Here is a 21,355-nt window from a genome sequence, read left to right as displayed (position 1 = left end):
ATATAGCAGTGACAGGCCCGGGAGCTTCATTAGGCTCCCGGCTGTCACCCGAACAGGTCGGCTCCTGCGATATCGCCGCGCAGGAGCCGGCCTGCAACTTTACAGGTACGGGGCCGGTGGGGACCGGCCCCGGGGGAGAAGGGGCCGCTGATACTGACCCGGCATCCGCTGTACTAGAGAGGCGGATGCCGGGGAGGGATAGACGCCGGGGCCTGAGACATCGCTACGATCCTCTCCCCTGCATGAAGCCAGCGGCGGGGGCACGGAGGAGCCCCTGCCGCTGCTGGCTTCATGCGGGGCAGAGGAGCGCAGCGATGTCGCAGGCCCCGGCACCTGTAATGGTGTCTATCACTTACCGGCTTCCGCCTCTCTATTACAGCGGATGCCAGGCGCCACCTTCAGACTATAAGACGCACCCTTCTTTTCCCCAAAAATTTTGGGGAAAAAAAGTGCGTCTTATAGTCCGAAAAATACGGTATTTTGGCATTTTACTAATTTGTCGTAACATTCATGTGGACAACTTTTTTTTTTCATTTCATCATTTTTATTGATTTTACATATTCAATACATATTATGTAGTATAAACTATTACAACTATTTTAGATCTATTTTTTTTTATCAAAAATTAAAATTTATGCCCCTTACACAAACATATAAAACATTTACATCAGGGGTGTAACTACTGGGGTAGCCACAGGGCCCGGGACATTAGGGGGCCCGGGCGACAGCTGCTACCGCTGTGTTTTGTTTTTTTGTTGTTGAATAGGCTGTTACTGGCTGAAGTTACTCCAGTCGGTAACGGGCCCTATTTATTTACCGATCCTGGCTGCGACCTTTGCAACGCAGGGCCCCCCGAGTCACGTGACATCCCGGACGTCATTGAAGATGGCCGCCATCAGTGGGAAGTACAGTGAAGCCAGGGATAGGTAAGTAATAGTGTTTTTTTTATGTTTGTATCCCTCCTGGGTCTCTGACTATTATACTCTCTGGTGGGAAAAGCCCTCAGACTATAATAATTGTTCATGGGTATACACAGTGGGGCATAATGCTGGGTGAAGGGGCCACAATGGGGCATAATGCTGTGTGCAGGGGCTACTATGGGGTATAATAGTGCACGCAGGATTGCGGGGGGCGGGTCAGTCGGGGTCATCAGTGTCGGGAGGGGGGGGGGCATGTCAAAAGTTCGCCACGGTGCCCCACTATTCCTAGTTATGCCACTGATTTACACCCAATTAACAACATAGTGCAACCCTTCCCCCTCCCTCCAGTGTAATCTATAAGTATTTCATGGACAAAATAGTAAAATTGGTTTACAGTTACACAACTATCTATTGTAGCGCTTCAGTGATGAAAGCTCCCTGTACAGTCAGCAATAATGACAATCTTACTATGAAGTAGTTTTCGCCTGACCAATATTGCTGCTCAGTAAGGCTGCTTGAACACTACAGTAACACTACAGTCTCCGGGCTGTGGATTCTACATCTCCATAGACTTCTATGGAGCCTACTAAATTCACAGCTTTGTGCACAAAGAAGTCTATGGAACCGCCAAATCCATAAATACTATAGTATGCAAGCACCCATTAAGATTACCAGACATGTTTTGTCAGTGCATGCGTGCATGTACATGTGTGTGATCCATGTGTATGTATGCGCGTGTCCATGCACGTGTGTATGGTCCATGTATAGTTATGCGTGTATGTGATTGATGTGTTTGTGCATGCACAGAGCATGTGTCCATGCGTGCGGTAGTTGTGTGTGATTACGCATGTGCTCTGTTTGTACATGTGCGTAGTGTGCATCCATCTGAGTGCGAAGTGTCTGGTGTTTGTGTGGTGTTGTGCTTGTGGGTTGGTGTATGTGTGCTGTCTGTGTGATGTATATATGGTGTTTGTGAAATGTTTGTGTCCTGTGTATGTTGTTGCGGCCCCTTTAGCAGCGACTCTTTCGCGCAGTCGCTATAATCCGTCCCTGTCAGTCACAACTGTTGTTTTCCCCTTGGCACAGAGTATATATATAGATATGAGTCTTCTCATTATATATAGTATAATCAGTGTCATGCAATGTATCTGTATATAACAGCACCAGTGACTCCAACACTGTAACAACACCTCAGCTCTGTAGCCACTTGGCCACAAATAGTACAGCAGAGAATAAAGGACAAATGCTTTACAGATCGCTAGACAGTGGGTGCGCGTTCAGGTGCCGGTGTCGGGGGCGCGCACCATCCGCAGCCCCTCCTGCACTGTGACGGTTACGTGGAGGGATTCGGGACTAAACGCAGACTGTTGTCACCGGAAACGGAGCCGAATAGAAACGTGTGACCCGACACACACAGCGCACGAACGGCCCTGAAGAAAAAGGGCACAGGCTGGGGGCGACACCCTGGTCATGAGGAGCGAGCGGGAGACTCCTCCGGCCGTGCTCAGGGCGAACCGGGAGAACCGGAGCAGTGACAGCCGAGATGTGGAACTTAGCGGAACGGCAACCACCGTGAAACACCGGGAGGAACGAAAGGCGACTTTGAGCAAGGTGAGGCTGTACGGCTCTGCCCCATCACCCCTCTGTATTATGCTCTACTACTGCGTGTGTGTATCTCCCGAGGTATTATGCTGGGGACCAGTCTGTGATTGGACGCTGACGTCACGTGACCTGTCCCCATAGTCTTCCCCTTTCAGCAGAGCCTTGTGTGCGCCTCTGTTATTTCCCATGCATGGTGTGTATGGTGTCTAGACAGCTGTGATAATAGGGCTGGTTATTACAGCACATCTGGAGCCACTGGGCAGCTGCAGACCGAGGTGGTGCCCAAGCCTGGAACAGGGCTCTAGGTAGATGTTATCTAATATAATGTCAACCTATTCCCTGCTGATTCCCAGGGGATTGCACAGAATGGCAGATATTATGCAGACGCTAGTACAGACAATGAGGCAGAAGAGGCTTCTTCTGGTATTATATACTTAGTAGAAGTACCGCCATCTGTGCTGCATGTCACTGAACCATGTAAAATGACCAACTTGGATTCTGAGATCAGTTCAGATAATCCATTGTAGGATTTAGGTTTTGTTGGAATGGGCTTTTAAAGCTAACCACATGTACGTGCCATGTACGACGTTTTGTCTGTGCAATAAAAGGTTTCCAGGCAGAGAGGCCGCATACAGACCCCAGTGGTTAGCTTTAAAAACACATTTAAATGAATGGGTTTTAAAGCTGACCGCCAGCAAGCCGTCCCCGTCCAGTTTCCCCAGGGTTTAGGACGGAAACCTCTGGGCGGACAACGGCAATAGTGGAACGCCACCTTTGGTGCACTTTAAGTTGACCCTGGAGTGTCAGATTATCTATATATAGAACTTGAAATGATGGCTTGTGGTCACACACCGTGACAGACAGGATGAGACAGCACCATGGACAGCAGTTCATGCTTTAACCCAGAGCTTCTTTTGCTACCTTTTCTAGCTACACAGTAGAGATGAGCGAATAGTCTTCGATTGAATAGTAGTATTATAATAGTAGTATTTGATCGAATACCTCCCCTGCATAGTTATTGGTGTACTTGGTCGAATACCACGCGGGAAAATTTCGATTCCCCTCCCACCTTCCCTGGCGCCTTTTTTTATGACAATAACTATGCAGGGGAGGTATTTGATCAAATATACTCGCTCATCTCTAGGAAAGACATGAATTGTTACATCCAAGAAAAGTACAATAGAACACACCTTTAATGACCAAAATAATGATTTGTTGTTGTAAAGAGGATCGAATCTAAAAACATCTCTAGGATTTTTACCTATTGAAAAACACAAGTAGTACTCCATCATGAATATGCATGTTTTGCCCCAAAATCTATGGGAGTACACTAGAGAAGAAGATAGTTTTACAGCATGAAAACATCCCTATTCAGCACAGCACCTAGGACTACAAGGCTGAAGGTAGCAGTGGAGGTGGGAGAAAGCTCTGTGGTCTTCTTCTTCTGAGCAGAGGCCCAGAGAAGGTGATTACACGTGAAAACAGTGTTACTCCTGGGCACCGCCGCGGGTCTTCAGGCATCTTAAATGACGTCACAGAGTGCTGAGGCCCAATTACAGAGTATAATCATAGTTAGTGGGAGGCAAACCCCAAAAATTTCAGGTTCTGCTGAACACTAAAATGATTGCAAAATGCATAAAGAACACAGTAGGTGCCACTAGGGACATTGTATGGTGTGGAAGGGCCACTATGCGATTCTAAACTGTGTGGAAGGGCTACTGTGGAACATTATACTTGGTGAAGAGTCCACTTTGGGAAATTATACTATGTGTAGGGCTGCTATGGGACATTATACTGCAATGCACTAAAGGGATTGACCAAGTATCGGACAAACTCTGAAGGTGCCTTGGGCTGGTGGCAGCCTAAAAGGGGCACTTATTGCATCGGAGCCAACAAAGGGGCAGTATTCTATGTATAGGGCCCGTAAAGGATGCATTAAACTGTTTGAGGGCTATTAAGGAGTGTGGGAGGCCCTCATACCATATGGAGCCAAAAATGTGGAAGTTATATTATGTGGGGGAAAATAAATGGGGTGTTTAACTTTTTGGGGCCAGTAAAGAGAGCGATTTAGTGTTTGTGGGCCAGTAAAGTTTGCATTATATGGTATGGGCAACAAGAAGGGGACACTATGCCATGTGTGTGTGGGGGAAGGGTCACGTCAAAGATTGCTATGTGTTTGCTAGTTATACCCCTCTATGTGAATAATGGTCATTTACACTAGAAATAGGTATTAGGGCTAGGAATCTTATGCTTCTTTCATTTTAACCCTACTGCAGAGTGCCACAGTTTACTATGTGATGTCTCTTACAGGTGGTAATACGTCGTCTTCCGCCAAGCATAAGTAAAGAGCAACTGGAGGAGCAACTACATCCTTTACCAGCATACGATTATTTTGAATTCTGTACTGCTGATCCCAGGTACAATTATATGGAAATAAGCTGAGATTCAGCTGTCCCATTATGATTTGTTTGTTTCTTGGTATGCCAAAAACCACACCAAAATCCCGTAGATTTAAAGGGATCCTATCAATAAAACTCAATTTTTTTTTGTCCCTGCCATGTAGGAATAGCCTTAAGAAAGGCTATTCTTCTCCTACCTTTAGATGTCTTCTCCGCGCCGCCGTTCTGTAGAAATCCTGGTTTTCGTCGGTATGCAAATGAGTTCTCTTGCAGCACTGGGGGCAGGCCCCAGCGCTCAAACAGCACTGGGGTTGTCCCCAATGCTGTGAGAGAACTCTCCAGTGCCGCATCCATCTTCTTCAACAACGAGTTCTCTCCGCGTCTTCTTCCGGCGGTGGTTTAAAAATTCGAGAGAACTCATTTGCATACCGACGAAAACCGGGATTTCTACAGAACATTGGCGCGGAGAAGACATCTAAAGGTAGGAGAGGAATAGCCTTTCTTTAGGCTATTCCTACGTGTTAGGGACAAAAAATTTAAATTGCAGTTTTGTTTTGTTTTTTTTTAAATTGATATCCTATCCATTTATTTATTTATTTATTTTATAACTAATTTTTATTCAAAAGAGAAGGAAAAAAAAGTAAAAATATGCGCAAAACAATATAGCAAATGTAACAATTGGAAATTGCCGGCAAGGCACAATTGACGTTATAGTTTGCTAGGGCCGATATAGGCCACTCAATAGGATGCTGATGCTGCTGACAGGCTTCAACAGTCATGTGACCAGTGAGGCCAATCAGCAGCTTCAGTGGAAGGGATCCGGGATGTCACAGCCGGCGAGGAGTTTAATGTTTAGAAGACACCGAAGCAGCAGGACCGGACCGTGCTGGGAGGACATCGGAGCATCAAGGACAGGCGAGTATGTTTTTTTTGTTTTTTTTTTAATTTTCACCTCTTGGCCTATTTTAAAAATAATTTTTTGCCCAGATAACCTTTTCACGTCACATAGCTTTCAAGATAATGCAGTAGAGTAGGGAAATTTTAGATCAGTTGGGGTCCTACTTCCAAGACCCCTGTAGATCAGCTGAAATAAGCCACAGACTCATTCACAATAGTTTTAATAGAAAACATAGACTTGAATTGGACAACCACTGCAGTTCTCACAATGGCCACTATTAACAAAAGGACAAGAAAGCATTACAAGTCACACTGGTACAGGGAAATAGGTGATCTGGAGGGGTTCTGGCTGGCAGAATCCAGCTGATTCAATATTTGGAAGTCAATATCGATTTAACATCGTGCCTGACTGCATGTCAATAACAGGAGTAATACTTATGTTTCACCAGTAATTACTATGCAGATAAAAACTAACTTGACAGTATTAGTGGTAAACATTTTTTCTGCTCAGTATACTACTGCATGTGAGAATACACTTCCAATGCTGTGTGCCTTCAGTTACTTTGTTTTTTGTAGCCTGTACCCGCATCTCTTCTCAAGAGCCTACATTAACTTCAGAAACCCAGAAGACATTATTCTCTTCAGAGATAGATTTGATGGATTTATCTTTATTGACAATAAAGGTTAGGAATCTTTTTTATAACTCCTTTGAAGTTATGTATCATAGTTCATATTAGCATATTGTACATCATGCAATATTATCAGTGTACTATTACTCTATCTAAACATAAGACACATCACAAGATATTTTTTGCTACCCAGACTCCTACACATTACTTATCTGATGTTACAAGCTTTCCTACCCTGGCAAAACATTTTCTATATTAGCCCTGGAGTATAGCACATACTGACACAAAGTGTACAAACTGATTTCTGTTTAACGCTATAAGAGTATAAGATCCAGCTTCTCATAGCCTTACATAGAAAAAGTGACTTTTGGCTGGTGTCTGAATCAGCAGGTCACTCTAACTGGGCATTGTCCATGCACTTTGCACTTTGTGGGTGAGTGCATCATTCCTTTTGTATTAGGCAGCATTCACACTGAGTAACGCTGGCGTTTTTTGTGCTTATTTGGGCACGTAACGCCGCGTAGACGCCGCGTTTGCGCCGCGCTATTTTGTGGTAGCGTTGTACGGCGCAAACGCGGCGTTTACGTGGTGCTACGTGCTCAAATAAGCACAGAAAACGCCAGCGTTACTCAGTGTGAATGCTGCCTTAGTATGCCCTGTACTACAAGGGTAAGGCATAAACTTTTTGCCAGAGTGAGGCTTTAACAATCTGTTGTGATCGATATGTTAGAGCCTTGGTTCTTATTGGAGATATTGGGGTGATAGAGACCCAAAATACTGACATGTGAAACTTGTGAGATTTTTTTTTTTCCAGAAAATGTTATTCAAACTGTATCTGATACAAATTGCAAATGTTTGGTTTTATTTATTGTCTTTTAAATAAAATAGTGAGATGTGAGTAAGGCTAGATTCACACCTGCATCTCCTCTATATTCAGGGTTTCCATCCCAGAAACGCAGCTTTTTTTGTTGCAGATTTTGCTGCGTTTTTTGAGCCAAATTCAGGAGTGGATTGAGCAGAAGGGAGAAGTATAAGAACTTCCCTTATACTTTCCATTCCTTTTGTAACCATGAGCTTTGGCTCAAAAAAATCGCAGCAAAATCTGCAACAAAAAAAAATTGCATTTCCGCAAAGTGGGGCCTCATCCTAAAAAACACAGAGAGAAAATACTGCAAGCAAGACTTTTTGCTCTGCATTTTTCAGACAGAAACCCGGCAGACTCCATTACAGGCTATGAGGTCCACAGGCTTCAAGCTGAGTGGGTTTCCATTCTTCAGGTCCCCAACCATACCCCTAGAACGAAAGTCTGAACGTAGGTGTGAACCTAGTGTAAGGCATAGTGGTATCTAGCACCAGCCATAGAGAGCTTCCTTGAAGAAAATAATGTAGCTAATCTGAGTTACCCTTATGTTAACCTGCCATTAGCTTTTATTCCCCTAAATAGGACTGTTTTTGGCACAGCATAACACATAAAAGGAAGTTCTAAAATGCCCCACTCGTTTGTAGGTGAGACCTGAAGGGACTGTTCAGTGTAGACTCAGGGCTCGTTCACATCTGCGTCCCGGCCTCCGTTCTCTAGGTTTCCGTTTCCTGCCCAAAACTGGGCAGGAGATGGAAACCTGCAGGCATTTTTTCAAACCCATTTATTTATTTTCTTTTAAATAAAATAGTGAGATGTGAGTAAGGCTAGATTCACACTTGCATCTCCTTTATGTTCAGGGTGGCTCAGTGGTTAGCACTGCAGCGCTGGAGTCCTGGTGTTCAAATCCCACCAAGGGCAAAAAACCGTCTGCAAGGAGTTTGTATGTTCTCCCCGTGTTTGCATGGATTTCCATCCCATATTCCAAAAAATACATACTGATTGGGAAAAATGTACATTGTGGGGCTCACAATCTACATTTTAAAAAAAAAAAAAACAGTTTCGTTGCGGAGAGCCCAAAACCTCATAACGGAGACCCAAACGCTGGTGTGAACCCAGCATCAGCAGGAAGACATCTGGCGTTTTCATCTCTAACCCAATTCAGGTTTCTATAACAGACATGGATAACATGTCTTCTGTCATCCGTAGTCTTCTCCAGATTGGGATTGGCCCATGCCCAGGAGGGAATTGAAATCTTGACCCATAGTGCATATGAGCTGGTCCCTTTTTGGCAAAGTCTGTGTGGGACAAAGGAATCATGTCAATCAGGGAAAGAGGTGTTTGAGTTACAGATGAAAAGGCTGGACATTTCTCAGTTTATGCCCAGTGGACACTTGAGGTCTCATTTATATACAGCATGAATTTGAACTTATTTTTGCATATGCTGGGGACAATTATACATTTACAAAGGTCTTTATGTGAACTATATTGTAGTAGGACCATTTTTGTGCATAAAAACTGATCACAGGTTTGACATGTAAAATTTTGGGGTTAATAAAATACTTTTGTGTACAGACATCCTAGACTGGATGAAATATTGTAAGCACAGTTGTACAAATAACAGTGCTGTGCTACTAACGTCTCTAATACACATCTGCAGGTCAGGAGTATCCCGCAGTTGTTGAATTTGCACCCTTTCAGAAAATTTCAAAAAAGAAACTGAAGAAAAAAGACACAAAAGTTGGAAGTATTGCTGATGGTAAGCATTTTCCTTTAAAAGCACACAATTCTGTAATATTAGGGCTGTGCAATTAATCAAATTAATTCAACTAATTTGCCATTTCTAAATATCGTAATTCTGATTTTAACCAAACTCGTGCATTTGTTAGCCCTGCTTTAGAGTCTGATAAATTCATTGCAGTCTTTCCCCTCCAGCTGCAAACTATGACCGACAGTTCCTTCACTGTCTTCAGTAGTGGGCTGGTAGGCCAAGGAAACCTGCATTATACAGTCATGGCCAAAAGTTTTGAGAATGACACAAATCTTATATTTTCACATGATCTGCTGCCCTCTGGTTTTTATGTGTGTTTGTCAGATGTTTTTAGCACATACAGAAATAGAATTGCAATCATATTATGAGTAATAAAAGCTTATATTAACAGTTAGAATGAGTTAATGCAGCAAGTCAATATTTGCAGTGTTGACCCTTCTTCTTCAGGACCTCTGCAATTCTCCCTGGCATGCTCTCAATCAACTTCTGGACCAAATCCTGACTGATAGCAGTCCATTCTTGCACAATCAATGCTTGCATTTTGTCAGAATTAGTAGGTTTTTGTTTGTCCACCCGTCTCTTGATGATTGACCACAAGTTCTCAATGGGATTAAGATCTGGGGAGTTTCCAGGCCATGGACCCAAAATCTCTATGTTTTGTTCCCTGAGCCATTTAGTTATCACCTTTGCTTTATGGCAAGGTGCTCCATCATGCTGGAAAAGGCATTGTTGATCGCCAAACTGCTCTTGGACGGTTGGGAGAAGTTGATCTTGGAGGACATTCTGGTACCATTCTTTATTCATGGCTGTGTTTTTAGGCAAGACTGTGAGAGAGCCAATTCCCTTGGCTGAGAAGCAACCCCACACATGAATGGTTTCAGGATGCTTTACAGTTGTCATGAGGCAAGACTGGTGGTAGCGCTCACCTCGTCTTCTCCGAATAAGCTGTTTTCCAGATGTCCCAAACAATCGAAAAGGGGATTTATCAGAGAAAATGACTTTACCCCAGTCCTCAGCAGTCCACTCCCTGTACCTTTTGCAGAATATCAGTCTGTCCCTGATGTTTTTTCTGGAGAGAAGTGGCTTCTTTGTTGCCCTCCTTGAGACCAGGCCTTGCTCCAAGAGTCTCCGCCTCACAGTGCGTGCAGATGCACTCACACCTGCCTGCTGCCATTCCTGAGAAAGCTCTGCACTGCTGATAGCCCGATCCCGCAGCTTTTAAGAGAAGGTCCTGGCGCTTGCTGGTCTTTCTTGGGCGCCCTGGAGCCTTTTTGCCAACAATGGAACCTCTCTCCTTGAAGTTCTTGATGATGCGATAGATTGTTGACTGAGGTGCAATCTTTCTAGCTGCGATACTCTTCCCTGTTAGGCCATTTTTGTGCAGTTCAATGATGACTGCACGTGTTTCTTTAGAGATAACCATGGTTAACAGAAGAGAAACAATGATGCCAAGCACCAGCCTCCTTTTAAAGTGTCCAGTGGTGTCATTTTTACTTAATCATGACAGATTGATCTCCAGCCCTGTCCTCATCAACACCCACACCTGTGTTAATGGAGCAATCACTGAAACGATGTTAGCTGGTCCTTTTAAGGCAGGGCTGCAATGATGTTGAAATATGTTTTGGGGGATAAAGTTCATTTTCTAGGCAAATATTGACTTTGCAAGTAATTGCTGTTAAGCTGATCACTGTTTATAACATTCTGGAGTATATGCAAATTGCCATTAGAAAATCTGAAGCAGTAGACTTTGTAAAAATTAATATTTGTATCATTCTCAAAACTTTTGGCCATGACTATATCTGACGACATCTTCTTATGTCAACTCACTGTTCTTTTTTTTTAAATATTTAACAAAGACATGAAAATTTTAATTAAAATCAATAATCACCCATAAGCATGAATAAAATTGAGCTATTATTTTTAAACAAATATCGCCAAGCCTTACTTTTATTAATAAAGTCAATATTTTATAACTGTATAAAATAGTTTAAGCTCCTCAACATCACCAAGATCTGTGCTTATTGTCAGTGAAAGGAGACATTTACATATGTAAAATTTAAAAATCCATTAAAGGGGTAGTCACTCAATTACAGCTTATCCAGTATCCACAGAATATATGACTAATTGGCCAGGGATCCTACTCCTGGAACCCTTAGGGTCCATTCACACGAATTAACGTGCCGTTGATTCTGACACGTAAACTCGTGTCAGAGTCAGCACTGCAAAACAGAATCCCATTGACTTCAATGGGCTCCATTTAGCGTGCGTAACACATTGAAATCAATGGGTTAAATAGCCTCCCATTGAACTCAATGTGTTACGTACACTAAACGGAGCCCATTGAAGTCAATGGAATTCTGTTTTGCAGCGCTGACTTTGACACGAGTTTACGTGTCAGAATCAACGGCGCTTTACATCGTGTGCACGGACCCTTAGTGATCACAGGATACATTTGAGTGGAGAAGCAGTAGAGCATACAACTACTGATCCTTTCAGACTCTATGATATCGATAGAGATATCTGAGTGCTGTATGTGACCATTTACATCAGTCGTATAAACTTTAAATAAGGGGGAATACACATTTTTGACTGCAACTCTATTGAAACAGAGGAAATAGGACCTCCATTTTCATGATTGGGGATTCACTGAATAAGCAATTTCAATTTTCATGATTGGTAGCGGTTCCATTGATCCAAATCAAGCTTTATAGAAACATATTATTTGTTCTGCAGAAAGATGGTAGGTTACACACTTGGGAGTCCACTAAATATTTTGTACATTTCCAAATATCTACATTAATTATATAAGGTAGAACTACATCATATTATAGTATAACAGATTGGAGAATGGATATAATGATAAAAAATAAATTTGTATATTGCATATATAGTAAAAGGCTTCAGTAATCACAAACTTACTGTTGTGCCAGAAAACGAGACGTGTTCCTACCAGATAAGCTGACTTTGGAAATTGAGCAAGCACTTTTTTTTTTGTACAGATTTGGAATATAAGAAGTTTTTGGAGAACTACTGTGCAGAGGAGGAAAAAATATGTGCAAATCCAGAGACCCTCTTAGGAGAAATTGAAGCTAAAACAAAGGAGCTAATTGGTTTGTACAGCTCTGTCTCTTGCTTTGCATTTATCATAGCCATTAACTAACATAATATATATATATATATATATATATATATATATATATATACAGAGTTTTACTGTATAACAGTACTGATAAGAGTTGTTACAGTTCAGTAACAGCAGACATTATAATTTATTTCTTAAAATATCATGTGCATATATTCCACTGTGAACCAGTAGAGTGCTAGCTGGTGTCATATTTACTATAATTTTTAGTGTTGTGAAGCATTGTTGTTTATTATTACAATTTCTTATTTATTACATTGGGGGACACAGCACAATTGGTAGAGACCTGACCACTAGGAGGCTGACACTAGGAATAACAAAAGATGTCAGCCCCGCCTCTGAGCCTCTCCACGACACTATGCTAGCTAGTTTTAGCCTGGTGTCCCTAGGAGTTCTGAAAGTTTTGCATGGACTTCCTATAGTCAGTGGTGTTATCTCTAGAGTCCAGGACATTCTTCGACATTCACTGTGCCGGCATTCACATCTCCTTCACTCTTGATTCTGTGTTCTTTTTTGTTTATTTGTGTGTCTTTCATCTACTGCTGTGGTACAAACTGGCTAGTGCAATATCTGTGGAAATGGTAGAGGCAGAGCCAACTTCTTTTGTTAGTTTTAATGTCAGCCTCCTAGTGGCCAGGTCTATACCCATGATGCTGTGTCCCACAATGGATACAATGAGGAAAGGATTTTATGGTGAGTACAAAAATCTGTTTTGCCTTCCAGCGAGAAGAACAACTCCACTTCTAGAATTTATCAAAAATCGGAAGTTAGAGAAACAGGTATGAGGAATTACAATGCCATAGTTGGTATAACTTGATACAGATTCCTATGTCACTTAATACGCAAAGTTTTATGTAACCGTATTCTAGAGAATACGAGAAGAAAAAAGAGAAGAGAGGAGGAGACGAGAGTTGGAAAAAAAGAGATTGAGAGAGGAAGAAAAGAGAAAAAGGCGAGAAGAAGAAAGACGTAAGCGGAAAGAAGCAGACAAGCAAAAGAAATTGTGTGAAAAAGAAATACGCATTAAGGTAGCAATGTGTTATTTAACATGTCAATAATTCATATAATTGATATATAATAGAATAAACAGTCATAAGGGAAGATTTATTATAATGGTTTTAAAAAAAATTGTCTTACCAATAGCAACCAGTCACAATGTAACTTCCATTTTCAGGAGAGGAATACAAAATGTGATTACTGCTTGTTATGGGCAACAAAGATAGTTTTGCTTTTTGACTGTTTTAATAAATCTGCCCCATAGACCACCGCTAACACTGTGGATATCACATTTATATGTACTATTTGATTCCAAACTCATGACATTGACTAGTTGGACAATAATTCAGTCAGCCTCAAACATTGGTTTCTGGCAGATTCATTATGTAGTTTAACCTAAGTTAAAGCATAAGGGTCTGTTCTCACTGAGTTTTTTGAGGCGGATTCTGCATCAAAATCCGTTGCCAAAAACGGCTCCCGTTGACTTCAATAGGAGTCGCTTGCTTCTTTTTTCCGCTTGCTAGTAGCAGAAAAAAGAAGCGAGATGACCCTTTTTGCCGTTGATTCCGCGGTTGACTCAGCCGTGGCGTTTGCAGTGCGAGGCTCCTTCCCGATTAGGCCCATTCATTTGGGCCTAATCCGGAGCGGAATGCTGCGATGGGATGCCGATGCACTGCAACAGTCGCGGCTAGCCACGCAGAATGCAAATTCCGCCTTATGAACATACCCTAAGTGAACCTATTTATTTCCTTTAATCTCTGGAAAGGAAAATGTTAAAACAGCATATTTAGGGTAAAGTAAGATGTGGAGGATTGGCTGCAAACATTTTTGCAACAGTCTTATGCATTTAAATAGGGCATGTAAAAAAGCAAGCACTTGCTGCAAACTAACTCCTTTTAGATCAATGCTCTTGATTTACAGCCGCAGAAATTTCTGCAACAAGTCTGCTGTCTGTGAGTTTGAAGATACTCAGTAAGCTTGTTGATTTTTTTGGTGCAGATCTTGCTGTGTTTTGTGACTCAAAGCCAGGAGTGGATTTAAAAAACAGGAATTGTAAAGGAAGGATTTTCAGTTCTACTTCCTGCTGTATTTACTCCTGGCTTTGGCTCAAACGAATCAAAATCTCTGCCAAAAAGCAGCTAAAATTCAGTGTGTGACTCCAGCCTAATAAGTATCTACGACCTCAATAAAAGCTCTACCTGCCTACACAGTGAGCATCTAAGTGTGTGTTCACATGGCGGAAAATGAAAAGGTTTTTTTTTTCTGCCAGCATTTTTGCCGTGGACTAGCTGCGATGGGGTGCCGATACAGTGATCTCTGCCTCCCATTAAAAATAAATGGAAGTGGATTCCGGGAGAAATCTGCTCCGGAATCGGGGGTAAAATCTGCCCCGAAATCCGTGTCAAATTCCTCCGTGTGAACACACCCTTAGAGAGGACACTGATTCTGAATGATTGCATTAACTTTAATGGAATCTGTCAGGTTCAATATATATACAGTATATACTGTATGTATATATATATATATATATATTTTTTTTTTTTCAAAGTTAGAATAGTATAGCAGGCTACCCTATGCTTGCTGGAAAAATTGCCATTATTTCCATCAGAAAAATCCTATCACAGTCACTTGGACAATTACTGAAAACTCTATTCTGTAAATTTGGTATATCCAAATGTGCCCATTATGATTTGTGGCATAAGCTTACTAAACTTGCTATCTTGCAGCAGTTTGAACATTTCTCAATTCAAGAAGTGTTCTTCTGACTTCTTTTTTCACTTCTTATCAATGTTCATTTTAATATATCTCCACATGTAGCTCCTTAAAAAACCTGAAAGGGGAGATGAAAGCACCAGTGAGAAACAAAAAGAGAAAGGAGATGAAATTGACCACGAAGAATCAAAATGGGAAAAATCATCAGGGAACAATAAAGTGAGAACATTTGATAATTTTGTGAAGGAGCTGAAGGAAAAGTAAGGAACTTTGATGTTATCTTCTTCAAGCAAATTACACATTTTTATATTTTTTCAATGTTTTACATTCTTTGTATAATGTATGTTGATTCTAAGCATAAGAAATATATAATGGTAGAATGTCTTATAACTTACTACTATTAAATAAGTACAGTCCTATGAAAAAGTTTGGGCACCCCTATTAATCTTAATCATTTTTTGTTCTAAATATTTTGGTGTTTGCAACAGCCATTTCAGTTTGATATATCTAATAACTGATGGACACAGTAATATTTCAGGATTGAAATGAGGTTTATTGTACTAACAGAAAATGCGCAATATGCATTAAACCAAAATTCCCCTAACTACTTTTTACTGACTTACTGAAGCACAAAATTGGTTTTGTAACCTCAGTGAGCTTTGAACTTCATAGCCAGATGTATCCAATCATAAGAAAAGGTATTTAAGGTGGCCAATTGCAAGTTGATCTCCTATTTGAATCTCCTCTGAAGAGTGGCATCATGGGCTACTCAAAACAACTCTCAAATGATCTGAAAACAAAGATTGTTCAACATAGTTGTTCAGGGGAAGGATACAAAAAGTTGTCTCAGAGATTTAACCTGTCAGTTTCCACTGTGAGGAACATAGTAAGGAAATGGAAGACCACAGGGACAGTTCTTGTTAAGCCCAGAAGTGGCAGGCCAAGAAAAATTTCAGAAAGGCAGAGAAGAAGAATGGTGAGAACAGTCAAGGACAATCCACAGACCACCTCCAAAGAGCTGCAGCATCATCTTGCTGCAGATGGTGTCACTGTGCATCGGTCAACTATACAGCGCACTTTGCACAAATAGAAGCTGTATGGGAGAATGATGAGAAAGAAGCCGTTTCTGCACGTACGCCACAAATAGAGTTGCCTGAGGTATGAAAAAGCACATTTGGACAAGGCAGCTTCATTTTGGAAACAAAAATTGAGTTGTTTGGTTATAAAAAAAGGCGTTATGCATGGCGTCCAAAAAGAAACAGCATTCCAAGAAAAACACATGCTACCCACTGTAAAATTTGGTGGAGGTTCCATCATGCTTTGGGGCTGTGTGGCCAATGCCGGCATCGGGAATCTTGTTAAAGTTGAGAGTCGCATGGATTCCACTCAGTATCAGCAGATTCTTGAGAATAATGTTCAAGAATCAGTGACGAAGTTGAAGTTACGCCGGGGATGGATATTTCAGCAAGACAATGATCCAAAACACCGCTCCAAATCCTCAGGCATTCATGCAGAGGAACAATTACAATGTTCTGGAATGGCCATCCCAGTCCCCAGACCTGAATATCATTGAACATCTGTGGGATGATTTGAAGCGGGCTGTCCATGCTCGGCGACCATCTAACTTAACTGAACTTGAATTGTTTGTCCAAAATACCTTTATCCAGGATCCAGGAACTGATTAAAAGCTACAGGAAGCGACTAGAGGCTGTTATCTTTGCAAAAGGAGGATCTACTAAATATTAATGTCACTTTTCTGTTGAGGTGCCCATACTTTTGCACCGGTCAAATTTTGGTTTAATGCATATTGCACATTTTCTGTTAGTACAATAAACCTCATTTCAATCCTGAAATATTACTGTGTCCATCAGTTATTAGATATATCAAACTGAAATGGCTGTTGCAAACACCAAAATATTTAGAACTAAAAATGATTAAGATTAATAGGGGTGCCCAAACTTTTTCATAGGACTGTATATGTGTACATTTTTGAGGGTTCTTAAAGTGAGTCTCCAGTTAGAAACAAGTTTTCATAAAATAATATCACAGGTTAAAATAAGAAACCTTGTAATATATCTTATTAAAGAAATATGTTTTCTTCTCCACTTTTCAGGCCGTTACTTTCTTTATGATCAGCAAAACAAAGGGGTTAGAAAGTCCCGCTAAAGCTTCCTTGTGAATGGAGTGCCAGTGCGCATGCGTAATCGGTGCGCTGGCTGTTCCAGAGTTCCGGTAAAACAAACGCACTGATGCCCCATTCACAAGAAGGCATTAGGAGGACATTCCGTCCCCTTTTCTCCTGATCACTGGCGATCCCGTGTATAGGGGATAAGTGTCCAGAATGAAATAATTGTCACTTTTCTAGTATATGCATGTATATATGTATGTATCAGAGGACTAGCGCAATAAATATCTTGTTTTCTGGTTGTAGGACACAAAATGATAGTGACAAGGAGCAAAGAGATATTGAAAGGAGATACAGAGATAAAGATCAAGAACGACAAAGGTATCATCGAATGGATGATGGCAGAAAACCGAGAAACCACTATGAGTTTGACAAGTTTCTTAGAAGGAATGAAGATGACCAGAAATGGGGAAAAGGATTCAGCCAAGATCGGGTCAAGAAAGGGAGCCACAACAACAGCTATGCAGCGGATGCTGTAGACAAACTGGGTAAAGAGGACAAGTGTGATGACATGGCATCCAAAAAGGAGCGCATAAGAAATAAGGTTCTTTTATTCTTTTAGGATAATTTCTCATTCGCTAAATATACCCCTTCTAAAGAGTGTTCTTTATGCACCAACTATAAAGCATAAAGAAGCGCATTATAAATACTCTCTATATAAAAATGGCCACATTTATGACTTCCATGTAGCATCTTTTCTGGATGTTATTCAGCTTCAGTTGTCTTGATTGTATAATATAAAGCCAAAATATACACAACATGGTGAGTAGAAGTAAACATGTGCAATCCATGACAAATAGAATGAATCTTGCATGAAATATTGCAAAGGCAAACAGCAATATTTTCCATAGGAATGAATCCTGTTTGATTCTATTGTGTGAACTGTACATGGTAAATGACAATTTTAATTTCATTGTTTACAATGTACACTGCATATATTTTCTTTGCAAATGTTTTTATACATACAGTACACTATAAGGAGAGATGTAAAAACTTTTCCTACTGGTCATTGAATTGCTCCAAAAAATGGAATACATATGTTTTTTTAAGGCTAAGTCTCCATGCAGCGAGTCGCTGCAAAAGAGTGCTGTGGGAAAAACCACAATGGTTTCCTCTGCCAACTTTCTGCTTCAATTATACCTATATGGAAACTACTGGCATTTCTGTAGGTATAATTGACATGCTTCCCGGCCTTAATGTGCTTTTCTGTGATTATATTCATACCACTTTGTTATGCATTGCCAACGGGAGCTATGAAGTGTAATCTCTGATGCACAGGTCTCTATTGTTTCATTTTACTCTGAGATCTACATTTTGATATAAAAAGTAGCACTATCTCTATTATGAAATAAAGATACCTTAAGGCTGACGCCCCACGTTGCAGAAACACAGCTTTTTTGCTGTTGCTGTTAAATAAGTGCTCAGCTGTCTATAGGTTCGAATGCCTGTTATATGAGCCTGACCCAGGAGTTATGTGCCATTAATTTGGTTCTTAACTCGGTTAAGACTGGCATTAATTGGAAGAGTAACAGATGTTACTTTGTTATTTCTAAGGCCTTGTTCAGATCTGCATTGGTATTCTGTCTGGGGAAGTCCACATGAATACCGAACGCAACTGCAAGCGGTGTGCCAGTGAAAGCACATGGACCCCATAGACTATAATGGGGTCTGTGTGCTTGCCGCCAGATCTCCGCAGGGATCATGCGGACAGGAAAGTAGTTCACAATCTACTTTCCTGTCCACATGATTCATACAGGCAGCGTTCGGCAAGCACAAGGACCCCATTATAGTCTATGGGGTCCGTGTGCTTTTACTGCACAGCACTTGTAGTTGAGTTTGGTAGTCCGTTCGGGGGGGGTGGTTGGTCCCCACGCGGACTCGCTGAACTGAATACTGAATGCAGATGTGAACAAAGGGTAACACTCAGGTGAACATCAACATCTATTCCCAGGAGCTAGGAATCCATACGGTGTGGCCTTAGCTCCTCATGCTGTTTGTTCCTCAACCACCTGTTAATACCTGATGTTTATGACATATTAGTATTCTGTTATTTGTCACTAACTGAGATGAGTATTACTATTTATTTCCAAGAAAGCGGCAACAATACCAGTAATACCTTAGAAGACAGACATAAAATCATATCATTCTACATTTCGTTTAGTAGGCCAGAAAATCAGTCTGGAAATGTTGGCCTCATGGAGTGGCATTGAAATTTTCATTTTCATTTTGTTATAAAATAAAGAAAAGATAGTCAATGACCTAGAGATGATGTCTCAGAAGGTAATTAAAAAAGTACATTTTAGGATTTTACTAAAGTGTTTGGTTGGTGTTTTCACTTGTTTATTGGTTCAAATTGTATGTAGACCTTCCAGTAAATTCCAGTTCAAGTTACATATAAAACCCCTCAGGTGCTGAATACTATTCACTATGGTTTCCAGTGATCCCCAAATGTAGCTCTTCTGTGTAGTGCCAAAACCAGGCAGGCACCAAGAGTAAAAGACACACACACATACAGTATATATATATATAGAGAGAGCGAGCACATTCTGCATACATATGGGCAGTATAAGCAAATTACCCACATATTCACACACATTAAAGTGAAGCTTTCAGCATAAAATGCAGTATAATCGGCAGGGGGACTACAGCAGGAGATGCTGAACAGAATGAAATAATGTTTTGTGGGGAAAGATTCAGTATAAATTGTCATTTACTTATTAATACATTTTAGTTTTTCCTACACTTAGATACAGTCATGGAATTATGGGGTGGGGTCCTATCTATGTATGTCTGGCATACAGAAATAGCTAGCAATCACTTATCACTGACTCTTTGACTGATTCTAAGCGAAAAAAAAATATATAAATCATAAGAGATACTGAACAAAACTAGATCTCACTATGCACATATCAGCTCTCTGGAATGGCCCCTCTCCCCCAATGGGCTGAACAGGCTGCATAGATGTCTCTTGCTAAAATTTGCCCATTCAGCAATACTGGACACACTGTACTTGCTTTGATGCTGTAAGACACCATTGCTGAATTATACAGCCCTTTTTGTCTTGTCTTCATAAGAATTATGGCATAGAAGAGATATACAGACAATGTTGGAGAATCATGTCAATGTGGCTTTTTGTAGGAAAATGCTATCCCTTAATGTAATAGATAAAGTTTACCTTATGTGATGTATAACTTCAGCAGCAGATTTAGGGTAATCGGTATAGGTGTATTATTAATTACACAGTTCATGAATTTGGTATAGCCAAATATCGTATCATAATACCTCTCTTACCTTGTACAGGATCGCCCGGCCATGCAGCTGTACCAGCCAGGAGCTCGCAGTCGCATAACTACAGGACTTACAAATAAATATATGGAGGAGCCATCTTACATGAAGAATGATGCAGACAACATATCTGGAAGAAGCTCAGAAAAGAGTGAAGATGCTGGATAAAGTCCAGGTCCTGGATAGAAAAATACTTATGCAAGTGCTCTGACTCCACTTTTGACTATGGACAAAAAGCTGAAGCCAAACCACATGTTGCCTGCCTCATTTTTCCCCTGACAATGGAGAATAGATACATTGCATACTTTCTGCTATAACCCGGTTTGTGCCAAAGAGCTCCTAATAAATTGTACCACAGTCCCATTTACTGAGTTGATATTTACATTTCAGGGAGAGAAGACACTACTAGTAGCAATCTTTTTATTTATGACTCTGACTTAATGTGAAATGCTAGTGGACATTTTAGTCTGATCAAACGGAATTCAGAAATAGCACATGCAGTTTCATAAAGTTGTAGCAATGTTTTTAGCTGTGTATTTTGGTGAGGTTAGTAATACTTGCAGCAATTCCAATGTTTCTGTATGCAAGTAAATAAAGGTCTTACTGTACTAATGTCTTGTTATCAGTCTGTGCAGACATTTTTCTTTCTACAGTAGTAAGGTAACATTTTTATGCTGTAAATTACAATTTTTATTTCCCTTTGATTTTTCTACACACAAGTTAAGTATTTATTCTTACAAAAAATCATGCGTAACTTTAAAATTCTGTTCAGCCTTTTCTTAGTAATAACATTTTCTTGTGTCTATGTTTTCAAAACTGTACGAGGCCTGGGAATGAACAAATTTAGTGAAAATTAAATACATTATATTAAGGGGGACTTGGAATACTAAACCACCAACAGGGTGTTTAGTGTCTCAAACCTCTTTGTTATAACGCAATCGCATTAAAAATAAAATG

The 21,355-nt window shown here is 40.7% G+C and overlaps 1 protein-coding gene across 2 annotated transcripts; it reads left to right on the top strand.

Annotated features, from left to right (window-relative positions):
* The first annotated feature begins 2,254 nt into the window (after positions 1–2,254).
* On the top strand, positions 2,255–21,102 carry UPF3A (UPF3A regulator of nonsense mediated mRNA decay). Of its 2 annotated transcripts, none has more exons than XM_075265096.1 (10): positions 2,255–2,531; positions 4,833–4,939; positions 6,395–6,501; positions 8,967–9,065; positions 12,077–12,187; positions 12,943–12,998; positions 13,089–13,247; positions 15,034–15,188; positions 17,360–17,601; positions 20,414–21,102. In XM_075265096.1, exons 1-10 carry the CDS (start codon positions 2,391–2,393, stop codon positions 20,479–20,481), a joined length of 1,245 nt encoding a protein of 414 aa, XP_075121197.1. In that variant the 5' UTR covers positions 2,255–2,390; the 3' UTR covers positions 20,482–21,102. The 2 variants fall into 2 exon arrangements, with proteins under 2 accessions (XP_075121197.1, XP_075121196.1); XM_075265095.1 differs by having other exon boundaries at positions 17,360–17,657.
* The last annotated feature ends 253 nt before the right edge of the window (positions 21,103–21,355 follow it).

Source organism: Leptodactylus fuscus, chromosome 2 (genome assembly GCF_031893055.1).
Source record: "Leptodactylus fuscus isolate aLepFus1 chromosome 2, aLepFus1.hap2, whole genome shotgun sequence".
In the NCBI taxonomy this organism is placed as follows: domain Eukaryota; kingdom Metazoa; phylum Chordata; class Amphibia; order Anura; family Leptodactylidae; genus Leptodactylus; species Leptodactylus fuscus.
Note: the sequence above shows the minus strand (reverse complement) of the source record. Positions and strands in the feature narration are given on the sequence as shown.

Coding starts and splice junctions, on each gene's coding strand:
- UPF3A (XM_075265095.1), top strand. CDS start 2,391: ATGAGGAGCGAGCGGGAGACTCCTCCGGCCGTGCTCAGGGCGAACCGG. Junction 13,248..15,033: donor AAAAAGAAATACGCATTAAG/GTAGCAATGTGT, acceptor CTCCACATGTAG/CTCCTTAAAAAACCTGAAAG. Junction 17,658..20,413: donor AGGAGCGCATAAGAAATAAG/GTTCTTTTATTC, acceptor TACCTTGTACAG/GATCGCCCGGCCATGCAGCT.